The 17354-nt window shown below is 37.6% G+C and overlaps 1 protein-coding gene across 3 annotated transcripts in view; it reads right to left on the bottom strand.

The window, feature by feature from the left end:
• Positions 1-17202, bottom strand: part of LOC126810043 (regulatory-associated protein of mTOR) — a 38534-nt gene extending 21332 nt beyond the window's left edge. The window contains exons 1-19 of one of the 3 annotated variants that reach the window (XM_050534976.1): positions 16959-17202; positions 16285-16387; positions 15185-15345; positions 13871-13951; positions 12800-12946; positions 12029-12198; positions 11591-11650; positions 11147-11247; positions 10480-10624; positions 9788-9968; positions 8849-8932; positions 7430-7540; positions 6797-6871; positions 6206-6271; positions 5468-5566; positions 5056-5148; positions 4156-4296; positions 2681-2837; positions 228-305 (exon numbers count right to left, since the gene is read on the bottom strand). In XM_050534976.1, the coding sequence (XP_050390933.1) occupies positions 228-305; positions 2681-2837; positions 4156-4296; positions 5056-5148; positions 5468-5566; positions 6206-6271; positions 6797-6871; positions 7430-7540; positions 8849-8932; positions 9788-9968; positions 10480-10624; positions 11147-11247; positions 11591-11650; positions 12029-12198; positions 12800-12946; positions 13871-13951; positions 15185-15345; positions 16285-16387; positions 16959-17117 (2212 nt within the window). In that variant the 5' untranslated portion in view covers positions 17118-17202. The remainder of the gene's footprint in view (positions 1-227; positions 306-2680; positions 2838-4155; positions 4297-5055; positions 5149-5467; positions 5567-6205; positions 6272-6796; positions 6872-7429; positions 7541-8848; positions 8933-9787; positions 9969-10479; positions 10625-11146; positions 11248-11590; positions 11651-12028; positions 12199-12799; positions 12947-13870; positions 13952-15184; positions 15346-16284; positions 16388-16958) is intronic. The other 2 variants (XM_050534977.1, XM_056098973.1) reach the window with 2 other exon arrangements.
• Positions 17203-17354: the final 152 nt, after the last annotated feature.

Genomic DNA, 17354 nt, shown 5'->3' with positions numbered 1-17354 from the left:
AGTAGGGTCGCCTGTCCAATCTCTTGGGTTTTCTCCAGGTCCTCCCACTGCTAAACACCCCTACGTGCAAGCCAATTATTGAAATAAAATTGAACTATATGTTAGTCCCGAAATGACCTAGTTTGTGTCAAGTGGACGTTAATCCCCACTTCTTTCTTTCTCTTTTTCACTATGAAGTCCACAAAAATGAACATGGAATATCAAACATCAAATTATTATTCGCTTACAATTTGGGCCCCTCTCTTTAAGACTATTTCTTGATGCGCTGCGTTTAATGTTTGATGGGAAAGGTGACAGAAATGGATCTGAAATGGTTGAAAACATTTTACAATTTATTTGTTTCCTAAAAACTATAATGAAGTGGACGTTGATTTTAGGAGAAATGTACAACAAAACACAGACACAACAAATAGTACAATGATAGATTGCCCAAAGAGTTGATTATGTGATTTTCGTGTTAATAAATGTCTAATTAAAGACCTGGGGCCTGTTTCACGAAATTTTAACTAAAGTTAAAATCCAAATTTTAGTAGATACTTCAATTTTGATTGGCTAAGCACTAAAATCAATCTAGTATTATCCAATCAAATTACTAAAATTTGGATTTTATCTTAGTTAAAATTTCGTGAAACAGGTCCCTGGGCCCTTATTCACCAAAACTTAAACTAAGATACAATAAAAATTTTAAGAAATACTGCAATTCGATTGGCCAATCGAATTGCAGTATTTCTTAAAATTTCGATTGAATCTTAGTTTAAGTTTTCGTGAATAAGGGCCCTGAAATAGGCAGATTTAGCTCTTACATCAATCTGATTACAACACAGATCTATATTTTGTTTCGTTTCGTTTTTTTATACTTTCAATGGCCTACACTATATGAAGATCTGACCGGTTGTATTGGAAGGTTGCGTCAGAGATTGTACAAGTGGCTTTTGACCCTATGACATCAGACATTTAATTAACCAATCAACGTTGATGTTTCTAGTGGAATATCCACAGTTCCGTGCATTGCACGCCAAGAACTAGCTGCAACAGACCGTTTCATTGGCTAATCCCTCACATCAACCAGAACACGGATTATATAACAACTCTTCCAGATCGTAGGGTCTGCATGTTAATCAGATTGCTTTTACATAATACATGTTTAATCGTATTTTTGTTTTAGAAAATAAATGAGATACAATATTGATAAATATGATGACACTAGCAGATGACCCGGCGCTGCACAGGTTGAAAGTAATATAACTCTGAAACCAGAAGTGGTAGGCCAACGCCACCTAGCCTATGTTAATCCCTGGTCCAAGCTACCCCTATATACCGAATTACAGCCTCGGGACAACCGTAGTGTAGCCGCCAACCCTGAACAAACAGACAGACAAACAAACAGATAAATGCCACCTAGCCAATGTTACTCCCCAGTCCAAGCTATCCTTATACACCAAATTACAGCCTTGGGACAACCACAGTGTAGCCGCCAACGGTGAACAGGCAGACACAAATATAATTATACAATATTAAACAATAGAGTAAAACAAATACTGGTTATGACATGCATGTGCAAGGAACAGGATAAGCAAGCAGTGAGTGCCAATATTGCTAATAAAAAAAAAATTGTCCTGTTTCCCAACACATCCAGTCTGTACATACCAGCTTCTTTTAATAATGACTGTCTAAAAACGAAATTCCCAAATTAAGATTGTTCCATATTTAGGTATTATTAAATAGTTTTGAAAGAGGAGGCAGGACAATTGTCAGCTGATAACTACCGGCCATTATGTTAGTATTTTTTATTTGTTTTTTTTTTTTTTCACTACATACTATGGCTTATTCAACTGGCGACCATTTTGTAGTTGTTTTGTTCTTTTTTTAACTATATACTACCGCATATTTAAGTGGCGGCCATATTGTTTGTATTTGTTTTGTTAACTGGCGGCCATATTGTTTGTATTTTGTATTTGTTTGTTTTTTGGACTAGATACCATGGCTTATTCAACCGGCGGCCATATTGTTTGTATTTTGTATTTGTTTTGTTCTTTTTGACTACATACTAGGGTATATTCAAATGGCAACCATATTGTTTGTATTTTGTATTTGTTTTGTTCTTTTTGACTACATACTAGGGCTTATTCAAATGGCAACCATATTGTTTGTATTTTGTATTTGTTTTGATCTTTTTGACTACATACTAGGGCTTATTCAAATGGCGGCCATATTGTTTGCATTTTGTATTTGTTTTAATCTTTTTGACTACATACTAGGGCTTATTCAACTGGTAGCCATATTGTTTGTATTTTGTATTTGTTTTGACTACATACTAGGGCTTATTCAAATGGCGGCCATATTGTTTGTATTTTGTATTTGTTTTGATCTTTTTGACAACATACTAGGGCTTATTCAACTGGTAGCCATATTGTTTGTATTTTGTACTTGTTTTGACTACACACTAGGGCTTATTCAAATGGCGTCCATATTGTTTGTATTTTGTATTTGTTTTGATCTTTTTGACTACATACTAGGGCTTACTCATCATTTAATAAACAATACTATAAAAACAAAAAAAAAATGGCCGACAATTGTCCTGCCAACAGTTGTCCTAGATCGTTTGAAAGGTATTTAGTTTGAGACAGTCGATTATTATCGGAATATGTACAACAACATTGAACATTACAATAGACCATACCAGTCTGATTAACGAGATTCCACCCACCAGCGGTTTCTGACGTCACCATCGGACCATGTTTTAACTCCTTCTTATCGTCATCCAATACCTGACAAGCTACCGCAGCAAAATGAGTTTCAAACTGAACAACTAAAGCTCCAAATGCTACGGCCAATTCCTGAAATAATATTTGTTATCATCTCTGTGTTCTGTCTTTTATCATTTTCAGCCATTTACTTACATCATAAATTGATCTTTGGCAAAATACAAACAAAAAATATCTATATTCAACTCTTCATTGTGATTTTTACAGCCTGGTTTCCCTTTGTCAGTGGTACAGGGCGGAGTGGTGTCCCCTTGTCAGTGATGCAGGGCTGAGTTGTGTCCCTTTTTCAGTGGTGCATGACAGACTGCCTAGAAAGTTCAGTGGTGCCTGGCAAGTTCTATGGTGCATGACAGATTGTCTGGCAAGGAAATGAGGTTTGACATCCTACTCTTCTGCAGCGACTGGGCTAATGCAGACAGGCATATAGCATTGCACTACGGCCTACTTTTATTTTTCGAATTTCAATTTTCAAGGGTTCTTTTTGTGCACACATCTGAACCAGATGAGATCAACATGGCTCTAAATTCGAAGCCAATCTTGCCAATCTCTCTTACAGGGTGTGTTTTCCCCTGGCTCGCATGTAGAAGTCACAATAACTCTGCTCTGTGTCTACTAGTCTAAGAGAGAGAGAGAGAGAGAGAGAGAGAGAGAGAGATGGGGTTTAACTATTTCAAGAATTCCCTTGCATGTTGTGGGAGGAAACTGGAGGAGCTGGAGGAAACCCATGAGGTTGGACAGAAGTTCCTACTCCTTGTTATGTACGATCGGGGGAAACGAAACAATGACAGACCTTATGATCTAAAGCATGTGTGTTAAACTATTTGGCCAGCCGACCCCCCACTAATCCAACAGCATTAATATTGTTGTTTATTGTTTAAAATGACAGAGAGAGAAAAATGGGGTTTAACGTCCACTCAACACAGAGTAGGTCATTTTGGGATTAACATAAGGTTTAATTTTATTTCAATAATTCGCTTGCGCGTAGGGGTCTTTGGCAGTGGGAGGAAACTGGAGGACCCGGAGAAAACCCACGAGGCTGGACAGGCGACCCTTCTCCTTGTCACGTACAACCGGGGATTCGAAACCATGCCAGTTGACTCAATGACAGGCCTTACGATACAGCGCGCACATGATAACCATTTAGCCATCCAACCCCCCTTGTTTGAAATGAAATGAAATGGGGTTTAACTGGGCTAATAAAGACGGGCATACAGTGTGCTATGAGTATGAGAGAAATTTTGCCCAGGCAGCGGCACTGTGGCCTATTCTTATATCGAATTCAAACTGCCAAGGGATCTTTTACATGCATGCCAATGTATACACGTCCCATCCAAACGACTAGAGAGCTTTCCTTGTCAGACTGTTTAATTATTGATATAGTATATCCTACCTTTCTAACTAAAGGACTACCATCGGAACCAACTTGTGTTAATTTCATCCCAACACCTAAATCTATATTATTGGCATGATCTGTTCTTTCTGATGAAGAACTAATAAATGCACCTAAAGCATAAACAGCTGCAGCACGAACCTGTTGGGGAAAAAAAATGTCATAATTGATTTAACATACATTATGCAAGAGCTAAATCTGCCTATTGCAGGTCTTTGTTTAGGTCTGAAATGTTATCTAAATTATTAATTAGACATTAATTAACGTATCCAGACCATAATCAACTCTCGATGTTATCGCTAGCCTGCAATGTTCATTGGATTAGGTTCCGATTTCCTGTTCGACTTCCATTCATAATTTACCGACTTTAGTAATGATGATCGAGGCTAGGCCGAAAATTCAATCACTAAAATCTTGGTTCAGATTTTCAGCATATTCCCTCTACATTATCTCTAGTGAGAGCTGAGAGATCTTTATCTAATCTCCCATAATGGTTCTTTAACTAAATCTAAATCTTTTAATAAATGAGTTTAGATATCTGTTGTTCACTGTTCTGTTGTTCACTGTTTATGTGAAAAATATTTTTCATTACAAGAGTGACAAATTCGGCTAATGATGTCATTACATTACAGGTATGTTTTTCATGTACTGAACTTTGAAACGTGATGTTGGTACGAAGTCATTTTCAAAAAAGAAAATAGAAAGAAAGCCATTTTCAAAACAAACACAAAAATTGAAAGAAAAAAAAAGCCATTAAAAAAAAAGGGAAGAAAATCATTAATTGACAAATTAAAAACAAAAACCTCAATCTCCGGCATCAGATTTGTTTTAATGGTTATCTGAGAACCAGAATAATATATTTTTTGTCTGGCGTGATTAATCGATATAATAAACCCTAACCTCCGGACAGGGATCACTCAGTAGATTATACAGTTTTTCATGAGCACTATCTCGTACACCACACCATCTAGCATTATCAAAATTGATCCATACCTACAAACAACAAATATAATACAATACTAATTAAATCCATACCTATAACCTACGTCAACAATTTCCACTGCTCTTGAGAGAGTAGTGTATTGTCAGGGCCTGATTGACAAATACGCTAACCTCACGATATGATTCGTATCGTGGTACAGATCTCACAATACAATGTATATCACGGTATCTTTCTTTCCAAATTTACTTGAAAAAATAAACACAAATACATGATACAATACATGTATTGCAATAAATATTACGGAAGACCCTTATTGCAATATATTCAATTTTATTGATGGCCGTAAATACAGTAAAAATGTGATCCTACCTTGCCTAAACATAGAGCTAACCACTGTCTAAATCTTGGATTAGAATCAGTAATCTGTTCTAAACATATTGATATTACACTTCCTTGTAAAGCTGCCTCCTGGATAAAATAAAAAACAACGTAAATAATCATCATCAATAATATAATATAGAGACCAACATAATCCTAAGTGGAGTGAGAGAGAGAGAGAGAGAGAGAGAGAGAGAGGTCAGTTCGAACTAACACAAGGTTCAATTTTATTTCAATAATATGCTGGTGTGTAGGGGTGGTCTTTAGCAGTGGGAGGAAACTTGGAAGACCCGGAGAAAACTTACAAGGTTGGACAGGCGACCCTACTCCTTGTCACTTACCAAAGGGGAATCAATCGAATGACTCAATGACATACTTTATGATACAACGCACCCCCCTAACCATCTGGCCTTCCAGCACCCCCCCCCCCTCCTTAAGTGGTATTTAACGACTGAGCACAATTACAACACGTTTTGACAAGTGTTCTCTTATCGTTATCAAACACAAATGATTGGAAAATAATCCCTGGTTTGTATACATATCGTTATCCAGCACAAAAACATGTCGCGCTACAAGTGTACTAACCTGTCATTGTTTTCAATATAAATTGTGTTTTTATAATATATAGAGTAGATTCAATGGTAAATGTAGATTCTGTCGTGAAATATGAATTTCCTTGAATAATAAGGGAAAGGTTTATGTATGTAAAATATATATAAAGATATTTACTTGTCCTTGCCTGTAGTCATTTACAATCATAGATAAAACAAAAGCTGCCATAGTACGATGATCAGCCTGAAAAGTATAAATACATCTTAATGGTACAGAATCTTTTTTTTTTCTTTTTTTTTGTCCCATCTGTACGACTAGCTAATCATCAAGAGAGAGAGAAAGAGAGAAATGGGGTTTAACGTCCACTCGACACAAACTAGGTCATTTCGGGACTAACATATGGTTTAATTTTATTTCAATAATTCGCTTGCGCGTAGGGGTCTTTAGCAGTGGGAGAAAACCGGAGGACCCGGAGAAAACCCACGAGGTTGGACATGTGACCCTACTCCTTGTCATGTACAAGGGGGGATTTGAAACCACACCAGTTGACTCAATGACAGACCTTATGATACAGCAAGCATGTGCTAACCATTCGGCCATCCAACCCCCCGCTAATCATCAAATAAGCCCTGCTTGACACATACGACCGAGGTTGGCCATATAGATTAGACAATTAAACCATCTATTATTAGCATGTACAAAGTGAAAGTAGCGATTGAATTTAAATAAAGTCAAATCCCATCAATTTTATAAATCATTAATACTTACTGGCATATAACTATCACTCAACACAGAGAGAAAATATTTGTGACCATTATCTTTAACAAGATCAGCTTGACAAGACTACAACATATAGAAGATAAATAAAATATTAAACAGATAAATGGGGTTCAACATCCACTCGAAACAAACTTGATCATTTCGGGACTAACATATGGAGGACTCGGAGAAAACTCACGAGGTTGGACAGGTGACCAAATACAAGCAGGGAATTTAAGTGAGAGAGAAATGGGGTTTAATGTCTACTTGACACAAACTAGGTCATTTCGAGACTAACATATGGTTCAATTTTGTTTCAATAATTCGCTTGCGCGTAGGGCTTGTTAGCCGTGGGAAAAAACTGGAGGACCCAGAGAAAACTCACAGGGTTGGACAGGCGACCAAATACAAGCAGGGAATTTAAACCATGCCACTTAAACCATACTCATTTTATTTTATTTCAATAATTCATTTGTGCGTAGAAGTCTTTAGCAGTGGGAGGAAATCGGAGGGCCCAGAGAAAACTGACGGTCCTGTTCCTTGTCACATAGCTGGGCCTTAGACCACTCGACTATCAACCCCCCTATGACATTAATTCTTAAAAATTCACTATGAACTCATTTTCTCTTTGTTTATACTTACACTGTCAACAGCTAATATTTTTGCCCAAATAAAAACAAGTAGAGGTCGGAGTTCACGAGCTGAACTTTGAAGTAGTTTTAATACATATGGAAATATTCCGACAGAAAGAGCCTGAAATTAAAATTATTGAAAACAAGTTATAAAAGCCAAATGAAGAATGTTTTTTGTATGCCTGACTGAGTTCATCCTGTGGCTAATTTAGATGAAGAGATATCCTCCACTATTCCACTTACAATCCTCCACCCTCACGACCGATGGAACATGTGAATGTGTTTTAAAATCAATTGAGTAAATCCGATGATGACGACGGATGTTTAAGAAAGAGAGAGAAATGGGGTTTATCGTCCACTCGACACAAACTAGGTCATTTCGGAACTAACATAAGGTTCAATTTTACTTCAATAATTCGCTTGCACGTAGGGGTCTTTAGCAGTGGGTGGAAACCGGAGGACCCGGAGAAAATCCACGAGGTTGGACAGGCAACCCTACTCCTTGTCATGTACAACCGGGGAATCAAAAGCATGCCAGTTGACTCAATGACAGACCTTGTCATACAATGTGCACGCATTAACAGTTCAGCCCCCCTCACCCCCACTGTTAAGACTACAGCACATGCCAGAAAGGCTCCATGTTCCTGAAGCAACGTCAGCGAGTTTTACAACATCTGGCCATTGCTTGTTTACTTCACAATTCCCGAACTTATAGCTAAATTATCTACAGACATGTGAGCAGTAGCGTCCAATAAGAGGTTGTGACATCGCGACCTCCACAGCAACCTTGAGAATGAACAAACCTTGAACTTTCCATGCAACTCGATTATCACAGGTAGACATTTTAGCTTGAAAGCGCGAGACTTGGTATTCGCGACAATCGCGGAATCTGATAGGCTCACAAGCTGGGCATGTACCCAATCGAAATTGGTGCCGAAATATGCAGGATATTACGTGAAGGCCTTGATAAGATGTACATAGTTAAAGCGAGATCAAGCCTTCTATTGAAGATGGAAAGGCTCATGACAGTGTCAAAAATATTATATAACTTGGCTAGAGGCCGTCCAAGATCTTGAGGTCCTCGGTAACTCTGGCTCAGTGTTCATCGATTATTATTACAGTTTGTAACGATTCAATCAAAAGATAAAAGGTTTAAAACATATAGGAAATGAAATGAAATGAAATGGGGTTTTACGTCCTACTGTTCTGCTCCTAACCTGGGCTAATGAAGACGGGCATACGCCATACAGTGTGCTATGAGGGAAATTTTGCCCGGACAGCGGCACTACTGCCTACTCTTATATCGAATTCCAACTGCCAAGGGATCTTTTAAGTGCACGCCAATGAGTACACAGGACCTCGGTTTTTTGTCCCATCCGAACGACTAGACAGCTGTCCTTGTCAGGCCCTAAAACATATAGGAACTTACCAAGCTAACAGCCCACGGACCCAAATCTAAAAATTTCCCCAATAAATCCAAAGCTCTGAGTCGATGAACTTGACTAAGTAGAACCTATAACATACAAAAAAAAGAAAGATTAGTACAACTTTTTGGCCTGGTTAGTATATGGTGGCCCACGTTCCTAGTGATGGGAGGAAAAACCGAGATACCATTGACATCAAGTTAAAGATCCCCAGACAGTTGGAAACCCGAAATATGAGTAGGCAATAACACTACCCTGTCCAGCATAGATCAATCAATTGTTATTTTATTATAATACTGAATTGAACCATCTTTGGATGGATAGTCATATTAGACATTACACAAGGGATTGCTAAAGTGCTAAATGATGCATCAAGTATTTAACAGATAATTTTATAGTTATGATGAATTCTGGAAAGAAGGGAGTCAAGTTTATGGTCATTATTAACGTGTATAGTAGATCTTGATCTGTAGCTCAAAAATACAGATCTATATTTTGTTTGTTTTTTTTATACTTTCGATGGCCTCTACTACATGAAGATCTGACCGGTTGTACTTGAAGGTCGTGTCAGGGGACGTAAGAGCGGCTTCTGACCAGTTGTAGTGGGTGTTTCGTCAGGGGGCGTTGGAGCGGCTTTTGACCCTATGACGTCAGACATTGATTAATCAATCAGCGTTGACGTTTCTAGGTTTACCCACAGTTCAGTGCATCACACGCCAAGAACTTGCCGTAACAGATGGTTTCATTGGCTAATCCCTCACTTCAACCAGAACGTGTGTTATATAACAACTCTTCCAGATCATAATGTAGTATTAGTAAAACAAAATTTTGAACTACAAAAAACGAAACGAAATAGGATCTTGTTTTGATCAGTTTGATACACATCACAACAAGCACGTCGAAACTTTGAAGTTGTAGTCTCTAACAACCAGCGTTATTTATACCTGTAAAACTATAGGTAGCTGTTCTGGTGGTCGTCTCTCTTCATAACCATAGGATAACCAGACTTGAAAAGCTGTTAATTGTTCCGCGAAGAACGGACTGTGAGCTACGACCGCTCCATCATCATCTCCTTTCTGAGGCAGTTGCCGTAAACATAAATCTAATGCTAGATCCCACGCTTGCCTGAAAATCAATCAATAATAACATATAGGGGAAATGATTTTCCCTTTCCAAAAATAGGAAATTCAGTTTTAAACACAGTGAATTCATTTTTTTTTTCATTTCATGATAATAGTGTATAGTTTACAAAGTTTACCTAGGTCATTTCGGGACTAGCACATGGTTCAATTTTATTTCAATAATTCGCTTGCGTTTAGGAGTCTTTAGCAGTGGGAGGAAACCAGAGGACCTGAAGAAAATCCACGAGATTGCATGGGCGACCCTACTCCTTGTCACGTACAACCGGGGAATCGAAACCACACCAGTTGACTCAATGAAAGGCCTTATGATACAGCGCGCATATGCTAACCATTTGGCCATCCAACCCGCCTTAAAGTTATATAATATGTTTAAATCCATATTATTGCAAAGACATCCATAAGAAATGAAATGAAATGGTATTTAACATCCTTCATCCATAATAAAATTGACAATAGTTTAGAAAGTTGATAAAAGAAATAAATAAGTCATTTACCACATGGGATGTTGGTATGTTGGAGGTAGTTTAGGGCTTGAAGCTGGTGTACAATTATACGATCTCATAATTCTTTCTGCCAGCAGAAAATTACGAAATAAACTAGCAACCAACAGATCCTGTCGAAATAATTTCTGAAATAATTCTGAAAGTAAAAGGATGTAAATATAACAGACTATTCTCGTGTTTTTCTACAGCTTATGAAATTCCAACTGCCAAGGGATCTTTTACGTGCATGTCATTGTGGTTTTTTTTTTATCCCATCAGAACGACTAGTTTATACAATGGGAAATAGGGTTTAATGTCCCACTTTTTAGCACTGACTGGGAAAATGAAACCAGGCATATGAAATACAGTGTGCTATGAGAGAAATTTTGCCCAGACACTGGCACTACACCCTACTCTTATATCGAATTCCAACTGCCAAGGGTTCTTTTACATGCACGGCAATGTGTACCTAGGTTTTTTGTCCTATACATTGTTCTTTTGCCAGACCTTTATTCCTGCACCCCTGACAAGGGGGGACCCCGCCGTAAAATCTTTCTGGGCCAACAAAGGGATTGAACACGGGATCTCCAGGTTAGCAAGCCAGCGTCTTACTCACTGAGCCAGTGTGACTCCTTGTTTGATTGGGTATATCCTAAAACTAAACAATGTTCAACCTTACCTCTGGGTAATGTGTTCCATGCTATTGTATCGGTTATTGCTGTAAATATCCAATTTAATTCACCTAACATCGTCCTTCTGTCATTCAACTGACCAGGAATTCTATCACATAGAAAAAAATAAATATTAGAGTTTAACCTCAAATTTCTTCATCTTTGTTTCAGAATTAACATTTTATTTCATTTGAAATAGGATCGATGAACTGGCTAGGCGTATCTTGACCCCTCTCCATTTTAATTACTAAATGATTAAGAAAAGTACATCACAGTGTACGTGTTACAGCTGGCACGCACACTTGATTTGATATTTGTCGTTTATCGCTTGCAATGTCAGTAGTTTGTTCGCAGGTTTGACTTTTCGCTTTTGTTTGTGTAGTGTCGTCCCCCTTCGCTTACCAATAGATTAAATTGTTTGTATATTGCATGAATAACAAATAAGAACTCACTTGTCAACCATTTCTAGAGTTAAACCTGGTACAAGTTTACTTGTATTTTGTAAAACATACCTGAAAAAATATATACATCAAATTACTGTAAATAATATCAAACATAATTAAAATACAATTATTTTTTTTCAAAATGGAGAATAAGTTCTACTCAACACCAACTAGACTAACATAGGATTCAATTTTTTATTTCAACAAATATACATGAATGAGAGAGAGAGAGAGAGAGAGAGAGAGAGAGACATGGTTTAATTTTATTTCTTGTTTCAATAATTCGCTTGCCCGGAGGGGTCTTTAGCAGTGGGAGGAAACCGGAGGACCCGGAGAAAACCCACAAGGTTGGACAGACGACCCTTCTCCTTGTCACTAATTAATTTAGCTCCAGCATAATGTATGTTTAAATGGATAATCAAAATGTATAAAAGTGCCAAATTTTACCATTTGAGTGCTATTTTGATTGGTGTAGTTAAACAGGAAGAGAAGAGGTCCGCTGGAAGGTCAGGGTTCATAGGTAAAAGTTCATTCGCCCCACAGGCTGCTAACTGTATACAATGTTTAGTTGTATTACTACCCGATCCACTCCAATGTCCACCATTCACAGTTGTACTCTGTAATATTAGATCAAGCAAGTCTTTAGAAATATTTAAACCAATTTCAAAGAAAGATAGAAATAGGGTTTAACGTCCACTCGACACAAACTAGGTCATTTCGAGACTAACATATGGTTCAATTTTATTTCAATAATGTGCGTGGGGGTCTTTAGCTGTGGGAGGAAACTTGAGGACCTGAAGGAAACCCACGAGGTTAGACATACAAGCTGGGAATCGTACCCACGCTATTTGACTCAATACCAGTCCTTATGATCTAATGTGCATGTGTTTATCATTCCGTTATTCAACTCCCCTAAAACCATTTAAAATATGAAATGGAATGAAATGAGGGGGAACGGCCTACTTTTCTAAACCGATTGGACTAATGAAGACGGACATATGCCATAGTGTGCAAAGAGGTAAATTTTGCCCCAACAGTAGCACCACGGTCGAATCTTTGTTACGAATTCCATTCATATGACCTGTGAGAGCGATCTTCCACTACAACTGGTCAGATCCTCATATAGTGAAGGCTATCAAAAGTATAACGAAACCAAACGAAATATAGATCTGTATTTTAATCAGGCCTGAATATATCTGAGAGTAAAATAATTTATACCTCTTGTTCCTGTTCACGCTGTGTTGCAAACTGTTTAAATGAATCTACAATCATCATGGCATTAGAACAATCATAAACATATATAGATGGACTACCCATCCATGTCTGTAAGTCATATATTGATAATGGTATATATTGTGTATAATTCTGAAAAACAAAAATTTAAAAAAAATAAAGAAAGAGAAATGGGGTTTAATGTCCACTTGAAATAAACTAGGATCATTTTTGGAATAACATATGGTTTAATTTTGTTTCATTAAATCGTTTGCGCATAGGGGTCTTTAGCAAAGGGAGGAAACCGAAGGACCCAGAGAAAACCCACGAGGTTGAACAGGCGTCCCTACTCCTTATCACGTACAAGCGGAGAATTGAAACCACGCCGCTTGACTCAATGGCAGACCTTATGATACAACGCGCACACTAACCATTCGGCCATCCAACCCCTCTCAAACCCATAAAGTCAAATAAACATAACCTTTAATCAGACATATTTATAAATAAATCAAAACATTGATATTCTATTGAAAAAAATCTTTTTATACAATTTTTTTTTTATTTCAATATGTGAAAGAGAAGGACTAGATCGAGTTTAAAACTGACGAAATGAAATGATCCTACTTTTATGCACAACCAGAGAGAGAGAAATGGGTTTAACGTCCACTCGACACAAACTAGGTCATTTCGGGACTAACATATGGTTCAATTTTATTTCAATAATTCACTTCCGCGTAGGGGTCTTTAGCAGTGGGAGGAAACCAGAGGACCTGGAGAAAACCCATGAGGTTGGACAGGTGACCCTACTCCTTGTCACGTACAAGTGGGAAATCGAAACCATGCCACCTGACTCAATGACAGACCTCGTTATGCCCATTCAGGCCACCTAACCCACCTAATGCATAAACATGGCTAATGAAAACTGGCATACAGGGTGTGATGAGGGATATTTTTTAAGTCAGCTAGAAAACTGCATAATAACTATACAAGCAACCAATACTAGTAAGAGTGGACTGACAATCGAGTACCCCTATTGCTTTCTTTCTATTTTTGTTAGGTAACTACTAGAATACTTACTTTATTAAAAACCCATATTTCTCCATTTATTGTTGGCCTGGGAACACCATGTCCATTATAGTGAAACAAAACCCTTTCTTCCTGTAATCAAATATCCAGAATTAGTTTGTCATTTACATCTATAAGTACTATATAATATACTAGGGTAAAGGGTTCAATACAAAGTCAGACAGAATGTGTGTGAGTGAGAGAGAGAGAGAGAGAGAGAGAGAGAGAGAAAGAGAGAGGTTTAACATCCACTTGACACAAACTAGGTCATTTTGGCATTTACATGAGGTAAAATTTTATTTAATTAATTTGCTTCCGTGTAGAGGTATTTAGCAGTGGGAGGAAGCTAGAGGACCTAGAGAAGACCCACGAGTTTGGGATAGAAACCATGTCACTTCAAAACAATGACGGACCTTATGATCCAAAGTGCATGCATTAAACCATTCAGCCACGACCAAAATACAATAGAAATACAAATATATTAAAGATAGGGTAAGCTAGGTATTAAAAATATAGAAACTCACAAACAATTCATCGAAATTCAATGAAATTATATTCTGCATTTACAAATTGCCTTCAAAATTTACAAATTTAACCTAAATATTCGAACAGCTAAGGTCAATCTGATTCAAAAAATATTAGTTCCGTTCAAAGATATTTCATTTATTTTTTTGATATTTTCCTGCCACTTTTTAGTTCTTTCCCGCCATTTTCGTTTCATGTTCTCATCCGTCCCGTTTTTAAACGGCTTGATCCATTTTTCTGAAACTTCTGGAACGGAAAGTCATTCCGATTACAGCAATCCAGGTCTCAGTTATTTCCCTTTAGTTTTCAGATTATTTTGTTGCCCGGTGCAATGGTTCTCACTATATTTAGACTTGTAACTTCGCGACTTTTTCACCGATTTTGATAATTATTTTTTGTTGTTCTTTTTTCTTTTAAGCTACTTGATATAATCCATGTCACGTGACGATGAATATGAAAGCTTTCATATCTGCATGGGATAGTAGCAGATCTAGTTTGTTTTGTTTTTATAGTTCAAAATTTCATTTTACTTGTCTTTACTACACTAGGATCTGGAAGTGTTGTTATCATTGACGTGTTCTGGATATGTGAGGGATTAGCCAATGAAACGGTCTGTTACGGCGAGTTCTTGGCCTTTTGATGTACGGAACTGTGGGTTAACCACTAAAAATGCTGATTGATTAATCAATGTCTGACATCATAGGGTCAAAAGCCGCTCGTTTGACCCCTGAAAGTATAAAAAACAAAACAAAATATAGATCTGTATTGTAATCAGATGGTATTAAACTGGAACAAAAGTACCTTTGCATTTCTTCTGAGAGATGTGCATAGTTTTTTAACCTCTTCAACAGTAGGATCTAAGCTTTGTTTATATCTTGCTCTGGGTTGCCAGCGTTCATATTGTTTCTGTAGTTGAGCTCCTATCGTTTCTAAGGCCTTTTGACCATTCATAGAAAGTGGATCTGAAAGATTCAACAGCCAAATAATTAAAGATGTATTATGTTAGATTTAGATAAAGAGCTGGCCGTTCTTGCTATAATAGTTTACAAATAGATAATAAAAATTGTATATTGAAAATTTCATTTAGGCTTGTCATGTGAATAAATGTCTAATTAATAATTTGTATATAACATTTGAAGCCAAGAGAAAGACCTGCAACGGGTAGATTTAGCTCTTACATAATGCATCTTTAATGTTTTTTTAGATGACCACCAGCAAAATTTCAATTGAATTTGTAAAGCAGCTGGAGGAGACAGCAAATAAAATGAAGTTTAACGTCCTACTTTTCTGCACCAACTGGGCTAATGAAGACGGGTATCCGCCATACAGTGTGCTAAAAGGGAAATTTTACTGGGACAGTAGTGCTACAGCCTACTCTTATTCCAACTGTCAAAGGTTCTTTTATGTTCACACCAATGTGTACGTAGGACCTCTGTTTTTCGTACCATCTGAAAAACTAGACACTGCCCTACCAGGCCTTCCGTCTGCACCACTGAGAAGGGTGGACGTCGGAAAATCCTAAGGAACTATTTCAGCCTCCACTGATAGCAAACCCAAGACTTTGTTGACGAGCTTCACTGAGTCACTGCTGTTTCCTGGAGGAGAGAGAGAAATGGGTTTTAACGTCCATTTGACACAAACTAGGTCATTTGGGGGCTAACATATGGCTCAATTTTATTCCAGTAATTTGCTTGCGCGTAGGGGTCTTTAGCAGTGGGAGGAAACCGGAGAAAACCCACAAGGTTGGACAGGCGACACTACTCCTTGTCACAAACAACCCAGGAATCAAAACCACGCCAGTTGACTCAATGACAGACCTTATGATACATGCACGCGCTAACCATTCGGCCATCCAACCCCCCTTTCCTGGAGGAGATAGAAGTTTCAGTCTTTAACTTTACCTATCCAACATTCTAATCTGGCACATGGTGAAGTCTTAACAATATCGGGAGGATCTACTCCAACATTTAAACATAAAACCAAGGCAACACTGACTGTTTTCATCTGAAAAAGCAACAGAAAAACAGATTATTAGCAAACATATATATTTGGTAAAGTGATTTTAATAGAAACTTGGGATTGACCTTAAAATATATAAAATGTTTGACAGATATCTGAGGGGCACATTATAAAGATTGGCCCTCAGAGAGAGAGAGAGAAATGGGGTCTAACGTCCACTCGACACAAACTAGATCATTTCAGGGCAAACACATGGTTCAATTTTATTTCAATAATTTTCTTGCGCACAGAGGTCTTTGGCAGTGGGCGGAAATCAGAGGACTCGGAGAAAACCCACGAGGTTGGAGAAGCGACCCTACTCCTTGTCACATACAACTGAAAGACCTTATGATACAGCGAGCACGTGCTAACCATTCAGCCATTCACCCCCGATAACTCAACAATGTGTCCCCCGGGGCGGACCAGTCCCGAGTTTCCTACTTGCAAACCTACTTTAAAGGGATATTTTCTGTGAAAAATGAACCACGAATTGTACACAAATCATCGAGATAATCTGTACATCAATTTGTTTGAATAAAGTAGTAGATTGTTTTCTTGATTTGAATAAAATACGCACTCTTTCTTTCATTCTCCATGACTGTGCATGTTGAGCAAGGGAGTTGCATCCAGTGATGCTTTCACAATGACGAGCTTCATTTAAGGCTACAGGTAACTGCCACACTTGAGGGTCAATTTCTCCATCTTCATATGGACTAAGTGGACTTTCAGCTGTCATGTTTACAATTTGTGCTGATCTTAATAAATATTTAAAAGAATTATCGCTTTATTTTGTTCAATCTTCCACAACAACAACGTGAAAACCGCCATCTTGAAAACCTAAAATTACATCAATTTTTTTTCAATTTTTATTTTAAAGGGTTAAGAATAACTAAAATCTATTTTGAATAAGAATAATTTTTCTTTCATTAAATATTAGTGACAAAAGAATGCGGTTTGTCTGTCCAAAATAAAT

This window comes from Patella vulgata, chromosome 2 (genome assembly GCF_932274485.2).
Source record: "Patella vulgata chromosome 2, xgPatVulg1.2, whole genome shotgun sequence".
In the NCBI taxonomy this organism is placed as follows: Eukaryota; Metazoa; Mollusca; class Gastropoda; family Patellidae; genus Patella; species Patella vulgata.
This window is presented reverse-complemented; position numbering and strand designations above follow the sequence as displayed.